Source organism: Neolamprologus brichardi, chromosome 7 (genome assembly GCF_056152115.1).
Source record: "Neolamprologus brichardi isolate AB-2024 chromosome 7, ASM5615211v1, whole genome shotgun sequence".
Classification (NCBI taxonomy): Eukaryota; Metazoa; Chordata; class Actinopteri; order Cichliformes; family Cichlidae; genus Neolamprologus; species Neolamprologus brichardi.
The window spans coordinates 62,493,390-62,506,049 of record NC_142110.1 but is presented as its reverse complement, the minus strand read 5'-3'; the positions used below and the strand labels follow the sequence as shown (position 1 = coordinate 62,506,049).

The window sequence follows — 12,660 nt, the reverse complement described above, 5'->3', positions numbered from 1 at the left end:
ACCATTACAGTGGTTGTTAGATATTAAATGTGGAATTTCAACCATAGATAAATCTTTGCATCAAACATGTTTAAATGACTGCATTTCTGTTATTGTTACAGACTTGATACTCATTAAACAGGTCCCCTCCATGCAGTAAACTTAATAAGGGTCCATAGCTCTTTATCAATAACAAAAAAAACCCCCTAAACTTTTGTCACTGCTGCCAAATGAAATAATAGCTAGGATTTCTGGAGCTTTCTGGTGTAGAATAAATTTAATTTAAATAAATTAAATGTATACATCATTAAATAATTAATTACATGTGTCTTTCATTCATTAAAATAGAGATAATTCATTAAATATACAAATAATTAATAAAATGACAATTAATTTCATTTTAAGCGTTTGATATGTTACTTATTAATGAATTAATTAAACATTTAATAAATTAATTAGTGTCACATTTCATTATTTATTTAATGACGCGTTTATTTGATTCATTTTGGCAGGGATGAGCGCTTTATCGGTTATGTAGTCCTCCTCCGCGACTGAGGGCGCTGTTACATCCCAACAACGTGCTGACGTCAGGTTTGTTGCCGGAAGTACCTCTCAGTTGTCAGAGGAAAAGCATCGATTCCGGCGTGAGAGGCTGTTTGGGCTTCCATGTGGCACTGAAGCCAAAAGAACTGAAGATTTTACGAGTAATTGTCCGCTTATAGAGCAGCCATGGGGAAAAAAGGCAAGAAGGAGAAGAAGGTTAAGGGAGCCGAGAAGACAGCTGCCAAAATGGAGAAAAAGGTTTCAAAAAGGTCCAAACGAGAAGAGGTAACAATTAAATCAAAGTAAAATAGGATGAATCGGAAAGCCCTGTAACTCCTGTTGCAAACCTTTTACGTTTCGCAGATTATTTATTTATTCTATTTATTTATTGAATCAAATTATCTTTAATATGAGGTGAGCACATAAAGGCGTTTTTGATTTCTTCTCCTTTTAACCTTTTCTGCCTGCAGGATGATTTGGAGGCTCTGATAGCGGAGTTTCAGAGTCTGGACGCAAAGAAAACCCAGGTTGTCGAGACGACGTGTCCGCCTCCATCACCGAGGTGAAAATCATAGTCAGGCGCAATATTTGGAAAATATAAATAAAATTCAGTGTCATAAGCAACATCACAGTGACCCACAAACAAAGATGCAAAACAAGAGATGCAAATTAACATAAATAGCACATAAAAATCACCAAAATAAGGCAAAAAAACAAAACACAAAAAACGTGCGTAAAGAGATGAATGAATCAAAGATACAGAGTGACTAGAGATAGAAGCAAAACATCAACAAGGAATGCACAGTGACAAAAATTCACAAGAAATAATGCAAAAGAAAGTGTGTAGAGGGATAGAAAACAACCACAGATCCCAACCTTTGATTTTTTTTTAAAAGATATAATTTTCTATAATTTTGTATTTGTTATCGTGGTTTTGACGTAGTTTTGTGGTCAAAACCACAAAAAAAACGTAAAGAGTTTTGGATTTTATATTATTCACTCAAACAACTTACAGTGTAGACAAGAGAAATGCCAACTCAGTTTTTTTGCCCTGTCATGAATGAACAAATCCATTATTTATTAAATTAAATGCACTGAAATTAAAAGATTTAGTACATTATACCATTATTCCAATGTTATAAAAAGTACAGTTTGGAGGATTTGCTCCTGTTTAGCACCAGTGAGGACATTTTTCTGCCTCTTTCCACTTGTTTTCATTATTACCAGTGCTTTCTACACCATCATAAGCCTTCTGCACAGTACAAAGGATGTGCTAGTTAGCTGTGCACGTAGTCTTCAGTAAAAAAGCAAAAAGTTTAATTAATTAATTAATTAATTAATTAATTTTGATGCCGGTCCAAAAGTAGAACTTCAGGGATCAATAAAAAAAGGATGTGAATCATCCTTTGACGGAGTCGTTAATGAGTGCACTGAGTGCAATTTCACCAGAGTCCATCCAGTATAAGTTCAGAGATTGTATTCAAAACAACACATTTCAGCCAGACTGTGGTGATAAAGAAAAGACTCGGGGACTATTGAAGTGAACAGGAAGCAGAATCGCTTGATGATTTACCTCCTCATGCTTTTTAGATTGAATGGATCCCTCTCTGCGCATCCTGAGAAAGATGAACTCATCCTGTTTGGAGGAGAATTCTTCAATGGAAAGAAGGTAGCAGATTAGTCCAATAAATGATATTGTGCATTAGTGCTCAGTCGTGTGTACCAACCTTCAGTATATGTCTCCTAGTGTGAATGAGCAGCTAATTTCACAGCGAAACAGTTCATCTAACACTCTTTTCACAGAACCTGATATGTTTTTTTTTATTGCAGTGTTGGTTTGTTATTTATTTGGTATTTTTTGTAGTCCACTTTTGCACCTTTTCTATGTATTTTTCTCCCTGTTGCATGGACTGCACTTTATTTTTATTACAACATCATCAAATGTCATCACACAACCTGTGTCACTAAAGAACGAGTGTGGGCCATCATGTGTTCAAAGGCTGCTGCACCTGTCAGGACAGCCAATGCTAGTTTGAGCCTGCTGTGTGTTTCAACTGACCCTAGCAACCAATCAGAGTAGAGACTGAACATGTTCAACAGAAGTCACCAAGGTGATTTTTGCAGGGAGAGCGTCTTTGTGATGCTCAAAGCTCAGGCTTTAGCTCAGCAGACCTCACTCACCGGTTATTTTTACTTCATAGTACAACCCTCTGCTTTCTGATTGGATTTTTTTCACAGTGTGCTGATTTAGAATTAAAAATGTTATAATTATTTGCAAGCATCACACGTTTAAATCTCTCTAGCCTATGGTTAACATGAGCCTAAGGCTTCTGTGGCTGATTTTGTGTGGACAGTTTCAAATCCCTGCTGTTGTTTTCTGTTTTTGCAGACGTACCTGTACAACGATCTGTTCTTCTACAACATCAGGAAGAATACCTGGGTTAAATCAGAAATCCCCAACCCTCCTCCACCACGCTGTTCTCATCAGGTACACAACATCCCAGATGAAGACTCTTAAGTGTCTTTTGGTACACAGTTTACAACTAAACATCTCAGGGGTTTCTTAGCATTTGATAAACCAGCAAACACCACACTTTTTTACCACGCAGCCAGTACCTGGGTCAAATTTGTGCTGTCATAGTGTTGTGATTTATCATTTCAGCCACAAGGGGGCAGTCTGCTGTAGCACAGATCAGAGGGCAACTTTAAAACTCAGCAATTGCACATCATCACAGCAAGACAGCCTTTTACAAGCGAACCAGTTAAATCTGAGGACATCAAACTGTCTTATCTCGTGCTGTTTTTGCAGCCGTCTTCTTCCCCCCCGCCTCACTCCTCCCCCTCTCCTTTCTTTCCTCCACTCAGGCGGTGGTAGTTCCTCAGGGCGGGGGACAGCTCTGGGTGTTTGGTGGAGAGTTTGCCTCTCCAAATGGGGAACAGTTCTATCACTACAAGGACCTTTGGGTACTGCACCTTGCTACACACACCTGGGAGAACATCAAGTGCGTACAAAGGCTGCTAAGCATAGATGCAGTGATTGGAAGTGGTTGCTGATAGATGGATTGTGTAAATACAGAGTCTCAAGTCCAGCTGCTGTACAGATGTTATGTTGGTTTTTACTTTTCAGGGCACCGGGCGGTCCATCGGGCCGCAGTGGACATCGGATGGTCCTCAGCAAGAAGCAGCTGCTGGTGTTTGGAGGTTTCCACGAGAGCACCAGGTAAACAGGCTCACTGAACAGGTGTCACGGTGGTCACGGTCTGCTTGATATCAGCAACGGATGAAGTGACAAAGAAACTGAATCCACTGAAAATCAATAATTTATTATTTGAAATTAAATGCAAAAAATCTAATTAATTTGTGAAGACGTGTGTAAGAAATTGTGTCTATACCATTCACAGCAATCTGAGGACATCAAGCCTCCTTATCTCACTCTGTTTATGCAGACATCTCTTATAATGGAAGTTTAATCAGGCTGCGAAATGTTGGCCGGCTCAAAACTGTGTCTCAATTTGATTCATCGACCGTGGGGACTGGTAAATGAAAATCACTTCAAGCATGAATACAACTCAGAATATATTGCTCTTAAAGTTCTACTGCGTTCCTTTACTATTAAATAAATAGATAAGGAGCATGACAGTAAATTAGAAGATTGCGTCGGCATTTGGACATTGCTGGGTGTTTGTTTCTGACTCTTCTTGTAACATATTAACACTTTTTGTGGACAGAAATCTTAATTTTGTTAAGAAGATTTTACGTTTTGGACATACAATCTTGTGAAAAACTAAGTACACCTTTACTCCTTCCAGTCAAATGCCTTTGATTAACTGATAATCAGCACCTCTATAAAAGCACAGGTTTTGTAGGTCTGGAGAATTCAGGTGTTTAACACATTGCCAAACTCTTCCCAGCAAATTAACCCCAATTTCAGTCTGCAATGGTAAAGGAAATTGCAAAAAACCCAAGAGCAACATCTCAGACTCATCCTAAGTTAGCATGTTAAATGTTACATTTCATGACATGACAATAAGAATGGGAATGTACAAGAGTGGTTTGTTTGGAGGGGTTAGCAGGAGAAAGCTTCTTCTCCCCAAAAAGGGCATGACAGAAAATTGCATCTAAACAAATCACAGGATTTCTGGAATAATGTACTTTTGACCGACAAGACCAAAGTATAGAGCTATTTAGACTGTGCTTAGCGCCGTTTGGAGAAAACTAAAGATAGCATACCTGCGCAATTCGACCATGAACTGCTCTGTATACTAAAGTATTCTAGATTCAGATGTCAGGCCGTCAGTCTGACAGCTAAAGCTTAGATGAAACTGGGTCGTGCAAAAGGACAATGATCCTGAGTAGGGATGGGTATCGTTTAGGTTTTATCTGATACCGGTGCCAAACCGGTACTTTTGAAACGGTGCTGGTGCTCGAACCGGTGCTTAAAGAATGGAGAACACAAAATTGGTCCAAAAACCTCTCATGTTCAGCTGTTTTTTTGTAAAAAGATAACAATGTTAGCCTTTTCTGCAGCTATGGGGCATATATGGTATCACTCTTGGCTGGAAGCAGTGCTTAAACAATGGAAAAAACACAAACGTTGTCCAAAAACTTCTCATGTTTAACTGTTTCCCACTTTTTCTTTGGTCATTTTAGCCTTTTTGGCCAGGGTGAAGGGAGTATCTGCCATCAAACAAGAAGACAGCTGCATGTAACTACGATGATGTTTGCTAGTTCACCTTACATGCATTAATGTAATAACGTGGTTAGCCTACTCAACGTAAATTATACACGAACAACATTAAGCGACTCACGCAGAGAAGAACGGCTGCTGCTGCATCATCATCCTCATCATTTCTGCTACACTGGCAGGGCTAGGGGCCAGGACTCTCCTCTTCGGGTTTTTGGGGGATGTTGCTAACTCCGGGTCCGATAACAGGCACCACACCCGCAGTAGATGTGCTCGGTGTGAGGTCTCGCAGCAAGCTATCAAATACGGCGCATTTTTCGGCTTTTAAAAAAAATGCTATGCGTCGCCAGGTGTTTCATTGGATTTCAGGTGTTACCTCCTTTCCACAGTATCAGCTTAAAGCACTTGTTGCAGCTGCTGAGTTTGCATATTTTGCTGTGAAGTACAGCCAGACTTTTGACCGCTTGGCCTTGGGCATTTTTAATCTGTAGCTCTGCTCTAAAAGAACGTACGTACCTGGGCCCGCCTACTATCCCCGGAAACGTAAAATGATTGGCTAGAATTCAAAGTGTATCATAGCTCAGGAAAAAAAAGCACCGAAATAAAGCACCGAAATGTGCGCTGCTTTTCGGTCTGGTTACTACCGTTTATGTCAGAACCGGTGCCATCATGGCACCGGATACCGGTACCCATCCCTAATCCTGAGCACTGCAGCAAATCTGCTACTGAATAACTTCGATAGAAAAGAATCGAGGTGCTGCAATAACCCAGTCAAAGACGGGCATTAAGAGAGGACCTCTATCTATAAACACATTCCCACAAACCTCAATAAACTGAAGCAATGTTGCAGAGACGAGTGGGCCAGAATTCCTCCACAGTGATGTGAGAAATCGATAAAGTCCTACAGAAAATAGTTCAAATTGTTGCTGCCCAGGGTGGCTCCACAAGCTATTTCATTAAACATCCACCACTGCTGACGACAGTAGTGACACTAGCTGATGCATCTGTGGATCCCTACAGTTTTTCCAGTGTAAAAGCCCAGTGTCCTTATGCTCCCGCCTCTGCCTCCTCACCCTGCAGGGATTTTATCTACTACAATGATGTCTACTCTTTCTCCCTGGACACCTTTTCTTGGTCACGCCTCTCTCCATCAGGCTCCGCCCCCTCCCCGCGCTCTGCCTGTCAGATGACCTCCACTCCAGACGGCATGGGCGTCATCATCTATGGGGGATACTCCAAAGTGGTGCGTGCGTCGTCTGACAGCCTCCCCCGTATTGTTGTCGTTTTTTGTTGTGCAGCCTGATTAAACTGCGTGTGCGTTCATGCAGAGGGTCAAGAAGGATGTCGAGAAGGGGACCATCCACTCTGACATGTTCCTTTTGAAGCGAGAGGGTAAAGATGGTCAAGGTACACAACACTCAGATGTTAACGACAAAATCATTCAAGTCTAACGATGTTGCGTCTGTCCTCGTGGTATATGTTGTGACTTTTCCTCTGTCCTGCAGAGAAGTGGTCGTGGTCCAGACTGAACCCTTCTGGCAATAAGCCCCCTCCTCGCTCTGGTTTCTCCTTGGCGGTGGGCCCAGCTGGGCGGGCGGTGCTGTTTGGCGGGGTTTGTGACGAGGAAGAGGAAGAGTCGCTGGAGGGCGACTTTTACAATGACCTGTACTTGTATGACACAGTGAAAAACCGCTGGTTCCCCGGTGTGCTCAGGGTAAGCTACGATCTATGTCTGTCCTGATGAGAGTGGTCCCTTCCAGGATGAAATTACCTCCATCTATAGATCTGAGTGGTTTGAGTGTGGAAACTCTGTGACTGATACACTGTGGTGTCATTCATAATTGCCGTGTGTGCATAAAACAAGGAGTACCCCACTTCCCCTGGAAAATTGAGATCTATAAAAGCAAAGGCTCTGAATTATAGCTCAGCATAAGCAATACGTCGAGCCACAGTTTCATACTTTCCTTCTAGATCCACTTTATCACAAACATTCAGCAGCTTTCAGCTCATCTGGTCCATAGTTTGTATCGCATATATGTAGCCCCCCCTCTGAAGTGCAGAGGAGGGCGTCTGATGGCGTGCTGCTGTGTGTTCAGTTATAAAGCATTGCTGCTGATGCAATGCAGAATTTAGAAGGTAGGAAAAAGAGGAATAAAGAAATGCAGACTGTATCGGGGCAGGATGACGGTGCAGCGTTCAGCTGTCACAGCAGGAAGGAGTTCAAACCTGCCAGCCAGCTGGGATCTTTCTGTGTGGAGTTTGCATGTTCTCCCTCTCTGTGTGGGTTCTCTGTGGGTACTCTGTCTTCCTCCCACAGTCCACATGCATGCTTTACATGCATTGTGCATATGTAGCTCAAAATCACAACAACATTTGCCTCAAGGCGGCCATCCACCGCGACCAGTTGGGGCTGAGGGGGGTGGAAGACGGGAGAAAAAGCAGCCTGTGGAAGAGAGCAGAGATTAGTAATAACTAATGACTCCCTGTGCATTGTTAGATTCAAACCCAACCCAACTCGGTGGATGAATTTGGCCTGATGTGTTAGTGTTCTTATCACTTCACCAGCTGTAGTGCAACATCTGTCTTCAATGGACATTTGGAGATTTTACAGGATTTATGTCACATCTGACACTTTCTGCTCCGATATACGTTATTTTGCACATCTCCATGAAACAGAAGTTGAAAAGAAAGAGCATTGATATGATCGGAAGGTTGGTGGTTCGATCCCTGGCTCCTCCAGTCTGCATGTTGCTCTCCGATGCATCCATCGGAGTCTGATTGTCGTCAGGAAAAAGCACTCCGTTTAGAGACAGCGCTTGTGAGAATCGGTGTGATTGGGTGAATGTGGCGTGTTGTATACAGCGCTTTGAGTACTCTGGGAGAGAAGAAAAACGCTATATAAGAATCTGTCCATTTATCATTACCATTTACTTTCTGTGTGCTCAGTTTTATTTGATTTCTTCTTTGTGTCTGTCCAGGGAAACAAGACAGAGAAGAAGAAACGGCGGAGGGTGAAAAAGGGTGGGGCAGAGGGGGAGGAAGTGGAGAGGGAGGAAGAGGAGGCAGCGGCACCTCAAGGACCCACTGAGATCATCAAAGAGATCGTCACTGAGGACGGAACAGTGATGACCATTAAGGAAGTGATTCCTGGTCCTCAGGTGGAGGAGGAGGAGGAGGAGGAAGAGGAGGAGGAAGATGGCAAGATTACACACACTCATGCTAAACTAAAGGAAAGAAGTTCTCAGTATCTTTGTTTACCTAACTTCAGGGTCTTTTTTTTGTTTTGTTTTGTTTTTATCGTCATTAGGCTCAGCCACGGCCCCGCTCATCGAGCCTTGCCTGAGGTCCAGCGCCATGGCAACAGTGCGACAAGGCAAGCTCTACCTGTACGGGGGGATGTTTGAGGTGGGCGACCGCCAGTTCACCCTGAACGACTTCTACTGTCTGGACCTGAACAAGATGGACCAGTGGGAGGTTCTGGTTGAAATGGACCCAAGTGAGTCAGCTGGACAATAAAAGTCCAAAAGCGACAACAAAGAGGCCTTAAACGACATCCGTCAGCTCAGCGCGCTAAATTAAAGCAGCCAGTGTGCGTGTGCGTGTGTGTGCGCGTGTGTGTGTGTGTGTGTGTGTGTGTGTGTGCATGCATGTGCGCGCTAACGTCTGAATATCCTCTGACGCAGGAGAGAGGCGCTGTTAAAATGGGAGTCAGGGGCGTGAGGTTTCATTTGGATTTATGATTGTCTCTCCACAGAGACACAGGAGTGGCTGGAAGAGTCTGAGTCAGAGGACGATGAAGAGGAGGAGGAGGAGGTGAAGGGAGCAGAGGGGGAGGAAGAGGAGTCCGAAGAGGAAAGCGAGGACGAGGAAGGCAAGAGATTATTCAGGTTCTTCGATGGCCGACACTTATGTGCGCTCTTTATTTATAATGAGCAACAAGTGCAGAGTCTCATTCAGGATGTGCATGACATCTGTTTATATTGTACACCGCCAGTTTATAAGGTACAGGCATAAAACACAATGCAGTCTAATACAGCAGCTTCATAAAGGTGTTAATATTCAGTTTCCATTAAGATGCTCTCAGGGGTTCATTTAACACTTCAGTGAAATGTTTTAATATTTTTCCCTGCTCATGTTTTCAAATGAGCATCGAGATCGTGTTTCTTCATCTTGAACTTTACTTTGCATACGTTTGTTTTTTTCCTCTTTTGTTTTAAGGACACACTGCAGGCCGTGCTGAGAGACGCCACGTTTTCAGCTAATAGCTTTTTGTAAATCATGCTGTTGCGAAACTGTCAAACTGTTTTACAGACACAACTTGTGTGTTGTTTTTGAAAGGCCCGTAGTAACAAAGTGCGTAAAGATGCACTTAAAATTGATTCTTAAGTTGTCTGTTATGTAGAGGCAGGACTGAAAAGGAGCCAATATCGAAGGAAAGACTTCCAGAAAGCCTGGAGAACTGTTGCTTAAAAAATGACAAGAAATTTCCTCCTGAAACATTTGCACAGTACCGTATTGTACGTTATTTCATAATCGAGTTTCTCATCCACCACATCTGCTTTTAATCTTATCATTCTTGGTCTGTCGCACACACACAGCAGCGCGTCACGACATTCGTACTAACAGTGCAGAATCAGGCAGTTTAGAGCATTTTTTGAATATTTAAAATTCTCCTGTGCATTTTTTACTGGCCTAGGAAAAACAATGTCTGTTACTTTATATACTGTTAGTCATATTGGTTTATATGTATATTAATAATCTTAATCTATGAAATAATGAGCAATGACCATTGTTGGATAAATATAGCGCAAAGAAGAATAATTGCCTTAAAAATAAAATGTAGGTAGGAGCAGGAAGTAGGTATGGTTTCAGTGTTTGAGTCAATGGACATGTTTATATTCCATTATTGGTCCTACCTATGCTCCCATCCAATCGTGTCGGGCATTGAGAGCACACAAGGCCGATGGCGCTGGGCTGGAGTGTGTTCGTCACACTCTGAGACGTTAACCTGCAGCCACGTTTACAGCAATGTCCCAGATTTGAAGAACCATGACTAGAGTCTCTAGTGTGCACGCCAGTTTTTAATTACTCACACGACTGCTGTTACGTTTTCAGCCTTGATGCTGAGATAATGTAACAGAAGCTGTTGGGCTGAATTTAATTGAAATGAGTTCAGAAACCCAACTTCCCACATTCCCACGTTTGAATTAGGATTTCTGAGCTGATGCGGGGATTCCAGGAAGTTAGAGAGCTGTGTTTCAACCTCTGCTTTTTAGCATTTTTCGGTCTTTCCACAGCTATACTCAACACGAAGATATTAATTCTGAGAGAGAGCATCTGAACACGTGCAGCCTTAGTGTCTCCCTCTCTCTCTGTTATGGACAGGTTTCTTTTGCTTTGCTTTTGCAGTCGGCTGTTCTAAACAGCTCAACAACGCAAGCATATGCACGTGTGCAAATGGGATATTTATTTTGGCACCCAGGTGTAAATAACTCTGGATTAGTTCAGATTCAGCTTTGTCCCTACATCTGTTTAATTTTTAAATTCTCGAGTTATCAGTCTCACAGATTGGGCTTTGGTGGAGCAATAATCCTTGTACTACTCCCTAGCTCCAAAGACATCAGCTCTGACATTTCTGGTAATGCTTCCAATGTTGTATTTACAGATGCTAAAGAGATTTTTGTTAATAAACTACAGCTCTGGCTACTTAAGAGGAGATGCAACTGTGTTGTGGCTGCATCTGCTCAGTAATTTTAGCGTCTCTATTATGCAGGGCGCTCCCTCGTCTAACATCTGCACCTGACTGTGTGTTTCCAGATGAAGAGGAGCACCCCGCAGTGCAGGAGGGGGAGACGCTAACGGATTACCAGAACCGTACAGAGCAGTACTGGATAGGACTAGCACGTGCCAACATGGGCTCCGACGCCAAGGACAAGAAAGTTGCCAAGGTCGCCCTCGCCATGGCTAAAGTCTTCTATGAAGACCAGTAGCAGGATACGCAGATGTGTGTGTGTGTGTGTGTAAAACGTTTTTCTTTGTAATGGGTAAACTTTTATATAATATTCATGCCTTTTGAACAGTCTGGGGAAAATAATTCAGTCATGAAACGATTACATTCACTTTTCACAACGAAAACAGTAACAAATACAAATGACTGATGGTTTGTAAAGGTCAAAATCTTCATTCATTTGAAATAAAATCACTTTATTCATTAATTTCACCAAAGCATATTTAATGCTGACATGTTTCACACACTGCTGCCGACATGTTCTCGTGTCTTTGAGTGTAGCTGAGCAAGTGAGCAAATGCAAGCCGCCTTGCAACCCACCTCCAACTCAGTTGTCCTTGGAATTAGAATAACTTTATTTTCCACAGTAGAAAAAAATTGTCTTTGGTTCACAAATCAATTCACAATAAAAATGCTGATAATAATCAGCGCACATTCATGCATGCACACACATAAAGCCTCAGTAAAACTATAGAAATATAACAAAGCATCTTGTTACTTGGTATGCTAATTACATTTGGCACAAATTACCCCTTTTACGCCTTTTTAGTAGCTAGAGGGATCCTATGACATCATCCTCAGGGCGTTAGTTCAGTATCAGAATAAAGATGGTGTTCTTGGTCAACAATGATAGACCGAGTTTTCCCTAAAACGGCAGTTTGATCTGACTCATCTAATGTGGTTTGTTGTTTACCAATGATTCCTCCAGCAGCTCCGACAATCCTGTCCATGTTGTTTCTATTTTCCAGAGTCAGGGAAATAGGAACAAACATAATCAGTGTCATAGCTGTTACTGATGACTTGTGTTTTCTGTACTGGGTCTCTTTCCGCCTTACTGGCCATGCATGCGTGGAAAGGCAGGGAGGATGCAGAATAAAGCCACGCTGCAAAAATATGACAATCAATATACTGACTAAACCTAGATTGTTGTGTTTATCCTGGTAACAAACAGTGGCTTCAGCTAACAAATCCAGCGTACAGGAAGAAAATTAACATCAGTTTGGGGGTCATGTTTAGCTAGCAGATGGAATAAATTATGATAGTGAAAAACAAAATAAGGGCTAAAGGACATTAAAAACTCTGTAGACATATGGGCGGACTGCAAAGTTGAGTTATAATTCTCAATGTGGCACCACACAGAAAAAACTCCTACAAACTACTGTCGTGTGATGTGTGGTTAATGTAAATAAATAAAAAAAAATTATCTTTAAATACACTGCATCATTTATTTTGTGTTTCACTTGCTGGGACCACGTCCTCATGTAGGTTTGCCATTTCTAGTTGATGATGACAATGGACTGAGCATGAAATGAAGCTGCTGTTTGGAGAAGGCCTCAGAGGGGAAAGGTGGCGGTTCCCGGGATGTGCAGATCCCCATGTACTAATGAGAAGTGAATGAACTGAGAGAGGGAGGGAGGGGTAAGAAAACGGGAACAAACGGCTTATA

General features: G+C 42.2%; 1 protein-coding gene across 1 annotated transcript; it reads left to right on the top strand.

Annotated features, from left to right (window-relative positions):
• The first annotated feature begins 609 nt into the window (after positions 1-609).
• klhdc4 (kelch domain containing 4) lies at positions 610-12,402 on the top strand. The gene is made up of 13 exons (XM_087844059.1): positions 610-807; positions 993-1,084; positions 2,113-2,191; positions 2,912-3,010; positions 3,388-3,524; positions 3,650-3,742; positions 6,287-6,449; positions 6,535-6,613; positions 6,712-6,920; positions 8,185-8,404; positions 8,514-8,702; positions 8,961-9,077; positions 11,024-12,402. The coding sequence occupies exons 1-13, from the start codon at positions 709-711 to the stop codon at positions 11,194-11,196; spliced, it is 1,749 nt and encodes a 582-aa protein (XP_087700185.1). The 5' UTR covers positions 610-708; the 3' UTR covers positions 11,197-12,402.
• The last annotated feature ends 258 nt before the right edge of the window (positions 12,403-12,660 follow it).